The sequence below is a fragment of the Stigmatopora argus genome, chromosome 13 (assembly GCF_051989625.1).
Source record: "Stigmatopora argus isolate UIUO_Sarg chromosome 13, RoL_Sarg_1.0, whole genome shotgun sequence".
Classification (NCBI taxonomy): Eukaryota; Metazoa; Chordata; class Actinopteri; order Syngnathiformes; family Syngnathidae; genus Stigmatopora; species Stigmatopora argus.
This window is the reverse complement of record NC_135399.1, coordinates 14,121,204-14,139,333: the sequence shown is the minus strand read 5'-3', so window position 1 is coordinate 14,139,333 and position 18,130 is coordinate 14,121,204. Positions and strand designations below refer to the sequence as shown.

Sequence of the window (18,130 nt, the reverse complement as noted above, 5' to 3'; positions counted from 1 at the left end):
AGCACTACTAGTGGTACAATTGGAATGTCAGCATCATGACCATCAACAAAACTCATCCCAAATCAAAATTAACTGACAAACACTCCAATTTATGGTGAAAATTGTCTCAACTAAACTTACTACTGACTTTTAAGAATTTTACAAATTTAAGGATCAAAAACACTGTTCCCACTCAACCTGAATGGCCATCGATTTACATCAGGGGTGTCCAAACTATCGTTTTCGAGCGAACTGCTGGCTACTTATGATAGAAAATTATGACAATATTGTTAAATAAGGCCCACACAAGAAGCTTAAACTCAGCCTAAATTATATTGCATCTTTAACACTAGATAGGCTGAATTTTTTCCAAGATTTTCCCTTTGTGCTGCAAAATTTGTTTCAGTAGTGTATACATTTTACAGTATTGTTTAGTTCCAAACCCCGATCTTGTTTACCTGATTCTGATCCAGTGCCTAACAAATGAAAGTAGAAGAATTTAAAATTTGCCCTCGCGTCCTTTTTCTGAATGCGGCTCTAAGAGGAAAAAGTTTGGACACCCCCTGATTTCCACAAACACGACCTAAAGAAAGTTCTACAAATTTAAAGCAAACTCCATGTTATTTGCTCACTATATTTCAGGTTTCTAATGAATATTTCATACAACTACTTATTTAAAATCTTCTTTATAGAAAACTTGAAAGACCAAACTAAAGACTGAAACTTTGAATGGGAACTTTTTTGTCTGTGATCACAGCAGGCATCACAATCACGTATTCTCCAATGTGTTGTTTATTAATAAAAATGTTTGTTAATAAAAACTAAGTTCATATTTGGCAGCTGTTTTCAATTTGTTTTTGAGGTTACTCTGGTCCCCGGACATAGACAAAGATACTCTCGTCGCCCGTAGAGAACAAATTCCTTTGATTGTGCAGTTTTAGATACAAAAGAATTAATGAAATATGCATAGTCTGTCACCAGCCCCTCGTGTGGCGATCCATTGGGTTTTGCAGGAAATACAGTTGTGATCATCTACTTCAAAGTCAGCATTATTTTATTTTTTTCAAACATTTGCTATAAATCAAAGCACGGTCAGCGTAGTAATTGGCTCAAACATAAACCATAACGCTGTGGAACACTGTGATTTACACAAATCCATCCATAAATGTATACCAATAAAGTTTGGCTAATGAAGAGTTATTAGCAAAGAGATTGGAACCAAAACAATAAGGCTTTTAACCTTCTTTGTTTACCCCGGCCAGCATTGCCGTGCACCATTAAAAAATTCTGGCTTTAATATTTTCACATGCTAAATTATTAGTTTTTCAGTCTCTATACTAGTAGGGGCATAGATGAAGACATTTAGCATTTAGTAAGCCCCCCAAATTTGATGTTAATGGAGCCAGGGATGCTTCCGGGATCGGCACTCTCTCTCAATTACCTGTGCTGTGTTATGGTGATTCTTCCTCTGGTTGGAATCCCCCCAGAATCATCTATGTTGGGACTCCCTCCTCAGTCCCACTTTCATTTTCGATTCCAGTGCGTGGCACGATAAAGTCATTGGGTCTTGACTGCTGTTCATTTTCCTTCTGCTGGAATCCTTGCCTTTGATTATGTCATTGGTTTCAACTACAGAGAGGAAAACCGTTACAAAATCATATTTATAGCACCATTTAAATAGTTATGGATCTCTGTGACTCTTGACACTTGATTTTTTAGCACTCTTTGACAGGATTCAATCATTTAATTAAAGTGAAACAACTTGTGTGATAGTAGTACTTTAAGGCTAATGCAGTAAAATTGACTTTCAGGGAGTCATTTTTTGCTCATATGAATTTCTCATAAAGAGAATGTAAAAATGTTTTTAAAAAGATGTGTGACCGAGACAAAATTGTGACGATTCCTACATCAATGGGGTTGCGATATACTGAGCTGGTATTTAAACCATATTTTAGCTCCACATTATGAAACACAAGCATGTCCTTTTTAAAGCCGTTGATAAGAACAGATTTCTTGACAATCGGATGCTGACTGGCATTCATCAGTCATTATGATAAGAATATGTCACTTCAGTGGACATCCAGTTTGACTCTTGAAATTCTTACCTGCTGTGTTCTCCCTCATTAAAGTCTGCTATTTTCCATGTTCGCGGGCGGTGAGGGCTGCCACGCCGCAACTCCGACCGGGACGAATGACTTGCTGGCTTTCACGGCTCATTAACAAGCGGCCAGCTAGCGCAGTGGACCGTTGGTCCTGTCGCCTTGTGGTTGGAAATAAATGCCACAGCGCTTGTCGTTGAGCTGTCAGGACATGAAACTTTATCAAAATGACAGAAATGATGGCATTGGTGCAGATATTAGAGTGCCTCATAATGATAGTCACAACATTAAACGATTGGAATGGAGTGATCTGAATATTGTAGAGGAACGAAGGTGTGGGTTTCTTGTAAAAATACCTAATATGCTATGATTATTAAACCTGTCACTGTTTACTTCATCAGCACTGCCAAATTTGATCATTGTTTCCATCTAGGACCTTTGTTTTGGGAGGGACAAAAAAAGTCGATGAGTTGATAGCATGGTGGAAGAGTACGGGTAACGTGTACTCTGGTTTCCCCAAATCTCAAAAACATGCATGCTAAGCAGCTAAGCAAACTGTATCATTCTTTTGCTCTCAGCATGAAGCTGAAAGACAACCAGGTGGAGATGGTGATCTTCTCTGATAAGGGCTCTCACATCAAGACAAACACCTGGGGGAGCGTCGTCCATCGCGGGATTGCCGGACGAGGCCCTCTGCAGGAAGACATCTGATCGGATCAGATATACTTTTGCTGTGACACATGTGCCGACCACACGCTTTTTGCTATTATCCCTATTGCGATAGATTTGCTTTCTCAAACCAGGTCTTACCCACAAAATCCACCCGCCTTGTACTCAAAATATATATATTTTGTTCCTGGTTTCTGATGAAACAAAAAACTGCCCTCCCATAAATGCATTATCCGGCTGGTGGGACTTATAGTTCGAAAAATACAGTATTTATCACACTGCGAGAGTTAGAAGTGGAGATCCGCAACACTTGCTTGCCTACAGCCAGGCGCAGATATTAAAATCCTGTCATATCCCATTAACTTAACCCTTCACCTCCACAGGTGTTTTTGGCCCCTTAAATGACAGAGCTCTCAAAACACATCACCATTCGGAGTGGAAGAGTGGTAGCGCCCGGCCGGCAGCTTGCTCAATGTGAGCCTCGGGGGCAGGCACTTGGATTATCTGCTTTATGCCCAGCAACTACTTCCATCCGAGGGGTCAAACCACAGATAGTGATAGATTTGTTGCAAAGAGAGAAAGAAATAGATGTGTGAGACCTGGTTTTCCCGCTGTTGCTTTCTCCCCGGTGATGTTGGCAAAAGTGTCGCTCCGAAAACCTTCTCAGCATCCCAGGGGGCCCCGGCTTGATTGACGGCCTGTCACATTATTTTACAGAAAGAGAGAGCGGCATAGAGAGGAATAGTAGTGATACTGGGGTAGTGTAGATACCCTAAGGAGCTGCCAGTTTGTGCTGTAGCAGCTGTGTGGGTTTTATGGATGGGCGCAGGTGTTTTTTTTGCGTATGGCTTACAATGCTGATATTTACGGCAAGAGGGTGAAAATATTTTTTTATGAGATGGTCATTAAATAGCTATGGGCTGTGTCTATTACGAGTGTTAGTGATTTAAAAAAAAAGTTTGCTGCCGAATTTCTCATTTGACAAAAAAAAATCTTATTAGAATTATGCAAAAAGAAGAGACTTTACTGTGTGGACTTTGCTTGTTCTCACTGGGCCTCAGTGGCTTTTTTTCTGGGTGCTGGCTAACTTACAGCACATATATGGAAAATGCCCCTATAGCTAAGTAATTCAAAGTTGCCAGTTTCTGACAAAGGCCTCAGTAAGTGGACAACAAGCCACCAAAGTTGGCCAACAGTCAACTTTTCTGAACACTTGTCATTCACTTTGTGACAGGTCGACTTATTGTGACACTTATTAACCAAGAAACATTCACCGTTGGACTCTCAGTAAGTGTTTACTACCTTAGGTTACTTGCAATGTAGTGGCCTTTGGCTATGTAGAGCAAGCAAGATTGACATCCTGGGCTTTAAAAATACAACAACAACAAAAACAGCATTGGAAAATTATTTCCGTCAGCGCCAATCACAAAGCGAGACGTGGTTACCCACATGCGCTCAGAGGCTTCAGGGCTTGGGCCAGTGCATTTTTTAGATCAAATAAAAATGACAGATGTCAAAATGCAACCTGTGTTGAGTCGGAGAGATGGAAGTGACAGACAAACAACAGTGAATTGCTATATAAAACTGTCAGTTATATGTAGTCAGAGTTTTAGTCAAGTTTAGTTGACCTTCGTCCACTTCTCAAAAACTGGCCTGTCACAAGAAATTTATACAAGTGTTGTTGATATTCTCTGCTGCAACATTTGAAATAGTTACCCCCAATCCTTGTACTTACTGGCATGCAAGTGCCCTGCCTCATTTTTTCATTCACTCATCTCTCAATGCAATCGACGGCGCTAAATGTCCAATTTATTTTGACTGGAAGCTAACACTTCTAGCCCAAAATAAACAAGTCTGGCCCACGTGAGCCATAAATACCAACAGACTAAAATTGAATTTGACTTACACTAAATGGATATCATTCTCCAGACGTCCCAGGCATGTTAAAAGCTTTCCTCACATAGCAACAGTAACCAAGTGGACACGTCAATCGTCAATTACCAGGGCAGGTGTAATGAACACCAATAGGACGTCTCCACAAGCATCTGAGACACGCTTTAATTTTCGGCATTCACCAAGTGGAAAAAAACAGTTTAAAAAACACATAGCCTATTCTGGAAGCTTGCATTAAAGATATAGACTCCGCATGGATGAATGAGTCAACAAATTACCTTTAAAAAAATGATCTATACGCCATCCTTACCTCAGCGTTTGGCCCTGGGCTTTTAAATAAACATGATCTTTGCTTACTGCATTTAGTTAAGAGCATGCTTGACTGCTTGCGTCCATCAAGCAGAGGGATCCCAGCCAACGCACACCAAACCCGCTACAGCTGCTGCTCTAACCTTTGAGAGTCTCCTAAGGAGCGCAGTGATATTTGCACTTAATAAAATTATGCCTACCGGGAGAATATGCCGCTGACATTTGCCATTTGTCAAGTTGAGGTGGCAGCCAGAGCTTTATGAGTCATTAGTGTTTCAGAGTCTGTGTGACAGAGTTAATCAGCCTGCAGTCATTCCGGAGTCTGCAAGACAAGAATATCTGTTAATGTCACCCTTTTTATCATGTAAATCCACTTAACATTTGTAATTGAGCCTTTTTTTTTGCTTTAACGTTCATACAAGTGGTTCATTTTGGAGTGCAATCTAAATCAACATTTCAGTGTTGTCCAAATACTATTGATCAAAGTGTTTTATAAATAAGTTGGATTAAAAAATTAATGGACAGCATTTTTGGGGGGGACAAGCTGGCAACAAAACTGAAAACAAATTAACAATACAAGTCATTATTATTCTGTTAAGCAGTTGTGGGCAATATATTTTCATAAAAAGGAAAAATGGGAAGCGGTGGATTGGTCTCCGAGATAACCAGATCTTAAATGGGCCATAAGTTGAACACCCTTTGCTATAAACAAAGCGAGAGAATGGCACACAAGACAAATCTATGAAGGACGGCTGAATTTTTGTGAAGTTTGTGAATTTGGGACGTAAAAGGAGAAGCCCTGTAGTCGAGTTTGTAACGCCTCACTGGTTACAAATCACAAATTACTGATCAAATACAAAAAATAAAGAGAGAAAAGGCTTGTATAGTACGTGTGTAAACAGAATCAAAAGCAATCGAGTAGTCAACACAAGAGAATTGTGCTGCCCTTCATGGTTTGTGTGATCTTATGTTCTGCTCGACTCTCATTCTTCTTCCAGACAGTGAAGATCTGATTTGGAAAGATGATTTTTGATATTCGCCGTGACAACATCACTGAAAATTATTTGCACAGCCACAAGAGACGGACAGAAAAGCTGTCGCCCTTATTATTTGGTCACGAGATAGAAAATTTGGTAGATATGTTTTAGGGACGTACACGCGTCGATCCTTGCACCTCGATTTCTTATGTTTTGTATCAGGGCTGATTCGATATTTATTCATTTTTGGTGCCTGTTAGTTAGGAGTTAGCCAGCAGAGGGCATACGTGCAATTTGTCACAGCCTTCAGCCTGTAGTAGCACACTTGTTTTTTTGTATGCTATTTAGTCTCATTTCATCTCATCTCATTTTCTGAACGGTGTCCCATCAGCCTACCCTGCATGTTTTTGGAAAGTGGGAGTAAACCAGAGTACCCAGAGGAAACCCACGCAGGCCCGGGGAGAACATGCAAACTCCACACAGATGCACATAACCTGGATTTGAACCCAGAACCCCAGAGCTGTTAGGCCGACCCGCTAACCATTCGCTCCACCAAGCCGCTTGCTATTTAGTTAATCCATTATTTGTAGAAGGTCACCCTTTTTTTCATGGCATATCCGTGTTTTGACAAAAACTAACCTCGTTTTTCCAACGAAAATGTTCTATCAAATCTTAGCGTTGCACTTTTGACTGTATTTTCAAGTCACTTTCTAGTTTTGACACATTCTCACAACCCTTTTGTTTTTTTCTGCTATTATCTCGAGCATCTTTCCTGTAATTCCACCTCCATTTTCTGCTTCTTCACCCCCAGAGGACCATATGCACGCACAATTTAGCATAATAGCAGAAGGATCAACGCAAAATGATAAGGTAATGTCTCACCAAGGGCAATACACAGTCACATTAAAACGGCTTTCTCAGTGATCTGTAAGATTGCTCTCTGCGGGGAAATTTAATTGTTTGAACATAGCACCCCCTGTAGGTATGCATTATTTGGTTCTAATCACACCCTGGGTTTGCGCAGGCAGTCTGGGGTAACCTTTCACAGCAATTACAGGCCTTTCTGCTTTGATCATTAGGTATTTGAATTTGATTGGGCGCACACGAGTTCTCCGGGAAATTTCGACCCGTATTTTGAGATCAGAATAAGCATAGGTGGGCCTATAATTAAAGGAGCCAAGTGTGGGAAGCATGGAGGCAAAATCACTTGAATGGGCCTGATTAGGGATTTAGTGAAAAATTAGGTTTTGGGATGTGGGCAGAGAGAACCAACCGCGTTCCGTATTCAGTACGGCGGTAATCGAACGGTGCGTCGATTGGAAATGACTTTTTGGGGGGCCGGCATTTAAAAAGGTTTTAAAAGGACATGGCCTCGGTGGTCTAAACCTGGGGGAGCATATCAAGCATGAAAGAAGATTTTTAATTCAATTTTGGAGGTGATTGGAAAATGTGTTGGGTTCAGACTGCCATTATAAAAAGCCATTCATTCAGATCCAAAAATTAAAATGCTTCAAAAGGACTTAAACCAATAAGAAAGCTTACCCAAAAGGTGAATGGGACTCAAAGACAGACAATCTCAACTAAACAATATCATTTTGTAGCCCAGTTTCTCTGATTCTTTTTTAAATTAATGGGAAATAATAGATAAGACTGATTAACTTCATCTAAAATTGAAAAATGCAACAAAATGTCATCTGTATTTAAAATTCATTTGCGGGCAATATTAAAATACATTTTATCGTTTGCTGCGGGCCAATAAAAACTGTGCAGTAGGCCGTATTTTGGACACCTTTGGATTACTGTCTATAAATGTTTGTCAGGATGACATATACGAAAGGATTTTAATGGCATATACGAGAGGGTTTCCGTTGTAGGACTGTAAATCTGCAGCAAACCGTTTGACACTGTAGCTTTTAATTACAGGAAAGAGTGGCAAAATGAAGGTGATGTTTATGATGACACCTCATACCAAAAAGCCAAATGTTGTCAGGTCAAAAAGTCACGCTTTGGTCTTTTGGGAGTGACAGCTGTGGCCCGTGGAGGGACGCCAAGTGCCTTCGTGCGACTGAGCTTCTCTACTCTCATTTTAGAGTGGAATGGATTTTAATCAACACATTATGCCAGTTGTTAATTGCTTTTCCCACCTGCTGCTAAAATAATTAGCTACTTTTTCAAATGATTGTACTAGTAGCCATCTGTTTGGAAACGCATGGATGGGATGGAAGGCAGGACCGGGCCAAGATGCTGACACTTATTTTAAGGTAAGCTAAACCAGGGGTCTCCAAACTGCCGGGTTTTCTTGACCCGCAGCAAAGTATTATATGAGGCCTGCACATGAAGTTTAAGTTTGGTTTATGTTCTGTTACTGTTCTCAGCCTCAACGCTAGATGGAGCCAGTCACTTAATCAGTGCTCTCAAACTCAGAAGTCAAAATTGACATTTGTAAATCATTGTAAGAAAGTGTGGAATTTTAGTATATCTATATATATAGTATATACTATACTACAATAAGTACAATGAGTTTATATTTAAAAATTGCTTATAATCCTGTCTGTAAAAAATGAAAGTGGAAGGACTTTTGAGATGGCCCCCTAATTTATGTGCTAGCCAGAGTTAAGACCTAAAAATCTTTTTTTGTAACCTGATTCTTTGGAATATATCTGAAAGGGGTCACGGAAAATAAGTTTAGACACCTCTGCCTTATACAGTAATTTAGGCGTTAATTATACCATAATGCGTGGTCATGTTAATACTCGCTTATAACTCTTCATGGTTGTTTCTTTTGCTGGGGCCTGTTTGTACGCCGGTAAAATTGAGGAAAGGTGTGTTCCGGCAAAAGTGCAGCACTTAAGTTAACGTCTCACCAGGAGGGGAACGAGCCTGCGCGGCCAATGGTGGATTTTAATTATAGCTAATCTCCACTCTCAGACAGCCACTGCACTTAAGAACTTCCTGGCCAATTACCAAAGTGCCATAAGTAAGCCGTGGACACGCGTGATGGAAAAGTGACGGTTTATGAGGAGGGGGGGCTTTCGACAAACAACAGCCCCCGTACGAGGCAGTGTCTTACGCCGAGGCAATTAAAAGGCACAAATGTTACAGCACGCAGGGTGCAAATGAGAAGAAAAGAGAGAGGCGCTTTGATGAGTCGGTTTGGAGCTAAGTAGAGCTTAAGAGCCGATGGTGGCGGAGAAGAAAAGGGCGAGTAATAAGGGGCAAATTAAAGGCGGTTGATTAGCACGGGGCCCGGTGTCACACTGGTTCCCTGCGGGACCGTATGTCGCCCAGAGAATTGGCTCATCGAGGGCCCGGAATGTCTCTCCAAATGGTGGGATTTTTGCAGAGCGAGTGGGCGTCCCAGCGGCAGCTGAATCTTGGATCGAGTTCATTATCAAGCCCTTCAAATTCCAGTCCGCGGGCCACATGCGACACGCTGCTCAGGTTTTATGGCCGGCGGCAAATGCCGAAAATGACAATTCAGCCTATATTTTGTGGATATCTCAACTTTAACACTAGATGGAGGAAAACCGTGCCTCTATTATTTTCGATCAATGGAGAAAACCTTTGAATTTGAGTACAGTGCTACCTCAACTTACGACTGTTTCTACTTATGAAATATTCAGGTTGCGAAAGGCCTCAATGGGAAAATGTTGTCAAAGGACACGAAAGAAAGTCATGTTACAAAACACACAAAAAATAAAAATAATAAAACATTCCCATCCACTTGAGTAACCACAAACCCTGAAAAAGTTGGGAGTATAACGAGTTTTCGTTGACAGATGAATAAATTCTCACATATACGGATGTGATTGCATTTTTTATGTATCTAGGACACTACACAATAACATTTGTGCTCGTTTATATGAAGCAAAACAACCTTTTAGGAGTTTTTTTTGTCATGCACGTTCAAAATCTTGATATGCTCATATTCAAAAATCTTTTATTCCTAATAGATTAAATCTAATCCACTTTCATCTTGCCGTCTAAACCTGATAGTGAAAAAGTCCCTTGCAAAGTCATTAAATATTAAAAATACTTGATTGGCGAAATGAAAGACTTGAACATTATTTCTTTTCTTAAATTAGATAATGTACTCACTAGGTAGGATGCGGACGTCCTCCAGATTCCGCTGCACGGCTCCTGCAGGTGGCGGAAAAAGCTATGTTCTCCCTCCTGGAGGGGGGAGGTATCATTTAAAAACCATGAGATTCACCAAACAACGTTCATATCTATGTAGAGTAAAACTTTAATTTTAAATACATTTTTCTGTATAGCTTTAATTACATTCACAGTCATTTATTCAGCGTACACGTCAAAGTATTCCTCTTTGAATCAATTCCAAATCCTCATGTTAACTTTCACTTTTTGGGCTTTGCTATAAATCTCAACTATCTCTCTACCAAGTAGATGTGTATAAAGTATCCGTAATAAAACCCATATGTATGTGATAAATAGTAAGGTCATAGGGAGATGAAACGAGCCTTTACAGCTGAATACACAAACAAGAGCAGCTTTTCCTCCATCGATCCGCTTTGGCCTCGCCGCGCACCAGATGTGCCTACAAAGCAAAACTCGCGGAGGACAGGAAATACATTTCCCAGAGGTATCTGCTTGACGCCCACGTTGGCTCAAAATACCTTCTTCCACTCATTCATTCACCTTTGGGGAAGCCGGAGCCTCTGGGAGGAGTCGCCTCAACCTCCATTTCTTCCTTCAGTTTTAAAATAGCGCCATCAATTCAACAAGGAGTCGAGAGAGCGATCCGTATCCGGACTCGTCGCTAAAATGTCCTCCAAAAATGAACCACAGAGTTAGGGTGCACCTAAATGTCGATGAGGTCGTCGCCGCTTTCATCGCTTTCCACCGTCAGCTGGCGGGTCCACCACTTCTTGACCTCTGACCCCGAGGAGGCCTCGTCGCTGACGGGGTTCATTTTACACACGATGGACTTGACGCTGGTACGACCTGATGCACAGGTGAGAAAATACACAAAAATTAACATGTCAAAATGTTCAATTGAAAAAAAACTCCCACTCGTATATTAAGGTAATCGTGTTCACTTTTGGTTGACATTGAAATGCACAGGTGTCATTTAATATTACTTTATAGGCAAACTTGCAAAGAGAAACCTATTAACTTTTTAAACAATGCACTTTTAATTACACAAATTCCATTGTTTAGAACATTTCTTTTCTGACAGTACTATTATATTCGCTGTCTAACGGCCTGTTGAGTTTTCCATCTTTCTATCAATTGATATTCGATATTTGATATTACTGGCACCTGTATGAGTTGCATAACTACTATGTATAGCCTGAATAAAAAACAACAACATAACAGGCTGTTGGTCAGAAGAACAAAAAAAAGTTGCAGGCCCAGCCAAACTAAGAAAAAAGTGCAACTTATAGTCCGGAAAATACAGTGTATGTTTTTTAAAATAGTTACGTTTCTGGTATTTTTTTTTATTCTCGTTGCTTAAGTGAGTATGAAACATATCTGTTATTCATTTGGGGGTATCACAACTTTTTAGTGTGATGTTGAACTTAATTGGTAATGCCAGGAAACATCTGAATTAATATTATTTTTTTTATATGGATAAAGAACTGTTTCATAGCTGCTTAACTGGAAAAAGAAGAAAATAATTAGATATAATAAATAATAAAAAAGAAAATAATTAGAAATAAATAGACTATATATATAAAAATATAAAAGATATGAGCTGCACTTGAATATTGGTGGCAGGCCATGCCAAACTATGAAAGAAGTGCGAATTAAAGCTTCTCCAGCTAGCTGTTAGTGACACACCTGCAGGCAGCCGCCACTGTCCCAGTTTCCTCTGCGGTTTACCCAGGTCAGAGGAGTCCTGCCGATAGCCCCCTCTGTCAGACAAGGTGGGACTGAGGAGCTGCTGGAGGCCGCTCATCTAAACAAAGAGGGGAGTTGAGTCAGCGCAGTGCACGTGGAGCCGGCGGCGGGAGTCCCACCTCAGGCTGCGAGGCATTGTCCGGACGGTCGGCGTTGGGGTCTTCACTCGGCACCGTGGTCTCGATGCTGGGAGGGTTGAGGAAGCGGCTGAGTTCCTGCTGCTGGCTCTCCCTTAGGCTATGGATGATGCTACAAGACTGCTGTTGTTTCTGCGGAGCCAACGACAACGAGGGTCACGTGGCCGCGGGTCGCCGGGCAGCCGGGCGGCTCCACGGGTGGGGGTCCACGGCGAGCACTTACGGCACGGATGCGTTTGAGGCATTTCTTCAGCCACATGCGGATGGTCTGCTTGGCGACCTCCTCCTCGATGGTGTACTCCAGCTGTTCTCTGGCCAACAGCTCCTCCAGCTGGAGAGACTTGCGAATGTCCACGGAGCGATAGGACAGCATGCTGGCGGGAACGGACGCACACAAAAGCGGATTAATAATTTAATAAGTTTTACATTATTGTTTTTTTAACCAAGGTTTTTTTGCGCTTGATATCAAATAGTCATGTTCACCTGAGCACATCGTGGAAGGTAACGTCACCCCCGCTATGTAGTCGCTCCATCTCGTAGCACATGTGCTTGAAGAGTAACTTGTCTTTGTCCAAGTCCACCTCCAGCCTTCCCCTGAGGAGACGCAGTAGGAACTTCACCCTGGATGTTGGGATGACACCCTGAAGACAAAAGGACAAGCACATTCTCTCAGAAACGTTAATCATGTATTCTAAAAAGTGGAAACTGTTGTACTACATCAGGGGCGCTCACACTTCGCTGTAAACTCACCTCCCGCTTGTCATCAACCATGTTCCAAATGATTTGGAAATGTCTCAAGTCATTGTAGCTCAACAGTTGGTCCTCCTCAGTCGAGTAGAAAAGCGAGAAGTTCTCCACAATGATGGCTGCACCGCAACAATCAATCAAGATCAATTTCAAAACAATGAGGGATCAAATAAACAACACAGGGACAGACAACCATGTGGCACTTGGATGTGCATATCATTTGCTGACATGTTTTCATTCAAGATGTTGTAGTCGTGTGTGACAAGCGGTTGGCGAAGAAGCGAGAAAGCCAAATGAGCTCACCGACTAGTAGGTTCAGCATGATGTAGGCAATGATGACATAGAAGGAGCAGAAGTAGATGAGGGCTCCGGCGTAGTTACCGCAGTCAGTCTCCCAGTAACGATGCTTATCCGGGGTGCAAAATGGAGCTTGCACCTGAGGCGTGAAAAAAAAAGTCACTTCAATGTATTTGGAGTCCTCAGAAAAGATCTTGGAACTCATTAATTCTGCCCAGTCTGTCCTGACTGGTGACATTGTGTTGTTCATTTAAATTTGGCATAAATTGGTCATTTTGTCATGGCCTTGTTACAGTGGCCAGCTGTGAAATGCATCATGGCTTGGAATCGTTGCCATAAATCAGGGGTGTGCAAACTTTTTTGTTGATGATTAGAATGACTTTTAGATTTTTTTAAAATGGATTTATATATTTAAAAAAAAATCCTGAAATTCTACAGTTACCTACATTGATTAGAAATAACAGAGAGGCACTGTTCAACTCTATCTAGTGTTAAATCTGAGAAATGGAACAGAATGAAACTATTTCATATTCAATGATATTTTCTTCATTTGTTGCGGCCCCCCAAAAAAAAGTTTGGACATCCATGAGGTAAAGGGATTTTATGACAGTTGTGGAGACATAACGTTCAAGTCAAACAACTCAAGTCATCGGTGTTCATATCTTTTTGCTTCCTTACCATGCAGTCATGCATAATTTTATTCCAGTCCTCTCCTGTGACGATGCGAAAGAGGACAGTAATCGCTTGGCCCGCCGTGGAGAAGTTAGCGTGCCTGCAAGAGCGTGACCAGACACACCCGGATTCAGAACAACCAGAATGACTTTTCCGTGTTTCTCCACTCCAAACCTACCGGTTGATGTTCTCTCCGTACTTGACGGTGCCGAAGAGTACGACGCCCGCGAAGGCATAACAGAGGAGGAGGAGGAACATCCCTACGATGATGAAGAAGCTCTTGTACATGCTGACGACCACAGTCAACAACAGCATCTTCAGCGTCACCTGTGGACATTAAGCAGATTGTTTTAACAGCCATGGCAAATCCCCCATAGTTAGCGGGGATAGGCTCCAGCACCCCCATGACCAACTAAGGTACATGTGTCAAAGTGCCGGCCCGGGGGCCAAATTTGGCCCGCCGCATCATTTTGTGTGGCCCGGGAAAGTAAATCATGAGTGCCGACTTTCTGTTTTGGGATCAAATTAAAATGAAGAGTATATATGTATATTACATTTCCTGATTTTCCCCCTTTTAAATCAATAATTGTAATTTTTTAATCATTTTTTCTGTGTTTTTAGTTCAAAAATCATTTTGTAAAATCTAAAAATATATAAAAAAAAGCTAAAATAAACATTGTTTTAGATCTATATAAAAACTGAATATTCTGGGATTTTAATCCAGTTCTTTTAATCCATTTATAAAATAAAATCTAAATATTATATCTAAAATGGTCCCGCCCACATGAACTCAAGTTGCTCTAAGGACAAAAATTTCCAAGCATGGATTCTAATTGAAATTGAACAGAAATGCTGCAATAATACCTTACCAGTTAGAACATTTTGTTTCCTAACACTTACGTGCTTGCCACATATTGTAAAGAATCTGAAGACAATCACACATGTGCCCATCATGTAAGTATATGCATTCTGAAGAGGGAAAAAAAGAAATGGATTAGGTTTCTAATGACAGCTTCTGAACGTGAATTCGGTTCTCACCAGGAGAGCAAAGTGAAGCACGATCCAAATGACGCCGAGCGACGTCACCAGCAGGTCGTAACGATTCCGTCGACTCTGCCAGTAACCGGCGGGAGACATGGCTATCAACTTCATCGTTACCTAGGAACAACAAGTACGTGTCCAACATGACTAAGACAAGGACAGCAACGGCAACTTGAAATGAACGCAGGCTCACCTCCAGTACAAATATTAAGGTGAAGACCACTGACAAGGTGGCGAGAGGAAATGTTACTTCATCGTCTACATCCCACTAAAATAAAAGGAGCAGCATGTTAGTTTTGGAAGTTATTAAGGTAGTCTTTTAAATGACATTTTTTTAGGGACCTTGACTGAGAGCAGCACAGACTGGGCCAAAACCAGCACAGCAATACCACGTTTGAAGAAAGGGTGCTGTGTGATGTCATACATCTTGGCCCGGAATCCGCCAGTCTCTGATTGGAGAAGAGATTTAAAAAAAAAAATCAAAGATAAACTTTCATAATATTAAAAGAATCATTTCAACATAATAAAGAGGAGAGTGACTGACTGTTTCGTAATGAAATGTAAGAAAATGTTTCATCTATTTCCTCTTGATGGCAGTAAAGTACTGCTGAATACAATATCGAGTATAGATAGAATACATTGTTTTATTTAAAAAAAAGTACATTTCAAGATATTACATTGGCTAGTAAAAATGGAGGAGAGCAGAAAATGAGTCCAGTAGCAATTGTTTACTGTCTTTATGCAAATAAACTAAAGACAACTATTTATCAATATTTGGTTCTCATGGTGATGTCAGGAAAAAAAAAACATTCCCCCGGGAGAACATTTATCTGCTTTGATACAACTCCAGAAATGGCTTCTATATAACCCAGCCTTGAGACATTTTATGCCCCAAAAAATACAATTTATTTTTGAAACATAGTTTGGATGGCGCGGCATGGATATAAACAGAAAATGCGCAGAAAAGTATGATTTTCTTAAGACTTAAAGTAACATTATGTGTTTTCCGTGAAGGATGCTTGTTTAAATGTTTAATAAAATACGCATACCTGGACGGGGAGGTAGGTGGAGTGGTTGGGCTATTTTAAGACGACTTTTCAAATCCTCCCATCGCCTCTGATCCACAGTAAGCAAAGCAGTGCCCTGGAAGGAGATATAGCCTTAGTAAAAAAATATTCACTTGTCAAAAGCGGCATTATGGCTAACATTAAAAAAATAAAAAACGATTTTATACCCCAAAGTTTGGGTTATTTTCATGAATATTTCTATTACCTGACATTCTGGATTTTTTTCCTAGTTTGCCTGAGCTTAAAATTAATACTGAAGTGAAAATTATAAATATTTTTTCTCTCTCTGACAAACTGTTATGTTTTTTTTTTTTAGGCTATAATAATATAAAAAACTGTTTTGCCAATGAATGCCTATTTGGCCTGTTGTTCTCCAAGTGTTACTTTAATGCATGTTTTCTTCTTGGTTTCTCCTAAAATAAAAAATGACCCTCCCAAATATGCAACTTGTATTTTTCCCCCCTATTCATTGTGTATTTTTTGGCTGGTGTGACTTAACCACCCGGAAAATACAACGCTTAATGTTTTCCCTTCACTTACTTTGTTTTCATTAAAGTTGGCAATGACGACACCAACAAACAGAGTGAGTCCGATCATGCATCCGAGGAACACGAAGACATGGATGTAGATGCCGTGGATCTGTCCATAGAGTAGATAACACATAACCAGTTGTTATTATAATGAGGATTTAAAAAAAAAAAAAGTAAAAGGTAAAAATGGAGACTAGAAAGAACATTCAATACCGGTCCAACACGGTGAATAATGACATCTCGGACTTCCACCCATCCTTTTAGAGATAGTACCTCAAACAGCGCCAACATGGCGTTTCCCACATTGTCAAAATTAAAGTTGCGAGGGTTAGCCCTGGAAGGCAGCAGAATGACATGAATACATTTCATCGAATGAAGGAGAAAGTGTAGAAGTGTAGAAATAAAGGACGTGGTTTACCAGACTCTCGGTACCCAAAATCCTGGCTTCTTCTCTCCGACTTTTAGTTTGAGGTTTAGGTTTTTGGAAACGCTGACGTTAATCCTGAATATACCGTGACAGTCAATCTGCCAGGAATACAGTAAACAAAGTTGCCATTAAATGAAAATAGTGATGTTATAGTTTAAGTGTGGTTTTAAAAAACTTTATCATTACATTTCATGATTCAAAATATGCCCGAATTAATTTTTACAGGGGTGTTTTTGGTGGAAACAAATAGGTGGCTGCACCTCCACTGCTTTGAAACATGTTTACGTTTGCATTGAATGAGGTTTCAGAAATAAACCAATATAAATGTATTTTCATGTCAATTTTGATTAGTTTTTTTCCCATAAGAATATATAATAATCGCAATCATCGTCTTAAGGTGTCGTATCGGGATGAATTATGATCGAATGTTGATCTATAAATCGTGATACAAATCGTATTATCAGATATGAGGCAAAAGACACCCCTACTATAGTTCATCTTACGAGCATTGCGGGGGGAAAGGTGGCTAAATAATGATCATGTCGCCTGCCATACCTGCTTGAGAACATGGGGGTCATTGCACTTGGCCAATTTTCCAGCAAACAGTTGAACTCCAAAGCTGGCGAACACCAACATCAGCGTAAGAAGTAGAATGGAAACCTGAAGATCAACCAATGAGTCAAGATAAACACATTTTAAAAGGATGCATATCCAAGCTATGCTACGACGAAGCTGACACGGCTGCTTGTCATCCATCAGGCTCTGGCTTTTTGAAGGGAGCATCTTCTGTGGCTCATAGTCCCAGTGAGGCCTATAAATGGCCATATGGGTTTTTTCTTTTAAAATTCTGTGGGTGTGTTTTATCATTCAAAGTGCCTTATAGTGCAGCAAATTACATTTTTGTTGTTTTACAAAGACTTATGCTGAGCAAGCAAAAAAGAAAAAAAAGTTATTAGTTGGTAAGGAAGGTGGGATTGTCAAAGCCTTTCAATAGTGATTTAAAATAGAATAAATATGATAATAATGGAAGGATCGCTCCCAGACCTCCCTGTCAAAGTGGATTGGACGTCTCACCTTCAATGGAAACTAATGAATTAATACTAAAAAATCTTTTTGGAAACCCAATCTTATTTAATCGATTCCTTGGAAAATTACACGATTTAAACAGAATTTAGACGAGGGTGCTTTAGCTTACCAGTAAAATCTCTTTGAAGCCTTTGAGGACCTCCCGCACCACCTTCCTCATCTGGGGCACCAGCTTGAAGATCCTGAGCGGTCGCAAGCTCCGTAGCATCATCAGCAGTTGAGCGCCAGACTCGGGAGGGACGTCGTGCGGCAGCCAGCACAAAAAAATAAGACTAACCTGCGACGGCGAGAGTGACCGCAAAGTCGTACGCTCATTTAACACAATTTATAAGCAA

General features: G+C 40.6%; 1 protein-coding gene across 2 annotated transcripts in view; it reads right to left on the bottom strand.

Moving 5' to 3' along the window:
• Positions 1-10,152: 10,152 nt before the first annotated feature.
• The window catches only part of nalcn (sodium leak channel, non-selective), a 34,327-nt gene continuing 26,349 nt past the window's right edge, over positions 10,153-18,130 (bottom strand). For both annotated transcript variants that reach the window (XM_077616669.1, XM_077616671.1), the window contains exons 27-45: positions 17,905-18,072; positions 17,265-17,369; positions 16,701-16,807; positions 16,496-16,616; positions 16,293-16,391; positions 15,735-15,828; positions 15,028-15,134; positions 14,879-14,953; positions 14,683-14,802; positions 14,545-14,613; positions 13,823-13,971; positions 13,651-13,744; positions 12,979-13,111; positions 12,679-12,794; positions 12,412-12,569; positions 12,152-12,302; positions 11,911-12,060; positions 11,732-11,849; positions 10,153-10,891 (exon numbers count right to left, since the gene is read on the bottom strand). In XM_077616669.1, the coding sequence (XP_077472795.1) occupies positions 10,749-10,891; positions 11,732-11,849; positions 11,911-12,060; positions 12,152-12,302; positions 12,412-12,569; positions 12,679-12,794; positions 12,979-13,111; positions 13,651-13,744; positions 13,823-13,971; positions 14,545-14,613; positions 14,683-14,802; positions 14,879-14,953; positions 15,028-15,134; positions 15,735-15,828; positions 16,293-16,391; positions 16,496-16,616; positions 16,701-16,807; positions 17,265-17,369; positions 17,905-18,072 (2,277 nt within the window). In that variant the 3' untranslated portion in view covers positions 10,153-10,748. The remainder of the gene's footprint in view (positions 10,892-11,731; positions 11,850-11,910; positions 12,061-12,151; positions 12,303-12,411; positions 12,570-12,678; positions 12,795-12,978; positions 13,112-13,650; positions 13,745-13,822; positions 13,972-14,544; positions 14,614-14,682; positions 14,803-14,878; positions 14,954-15,027; positions 15,135-15,734; positions 15,829-16,292; positions 16,392-16,495; positions 16,617-16,700; positions 16,808-17,264; positions 17,370-17,904; positions 18,073-18,130) is intronic.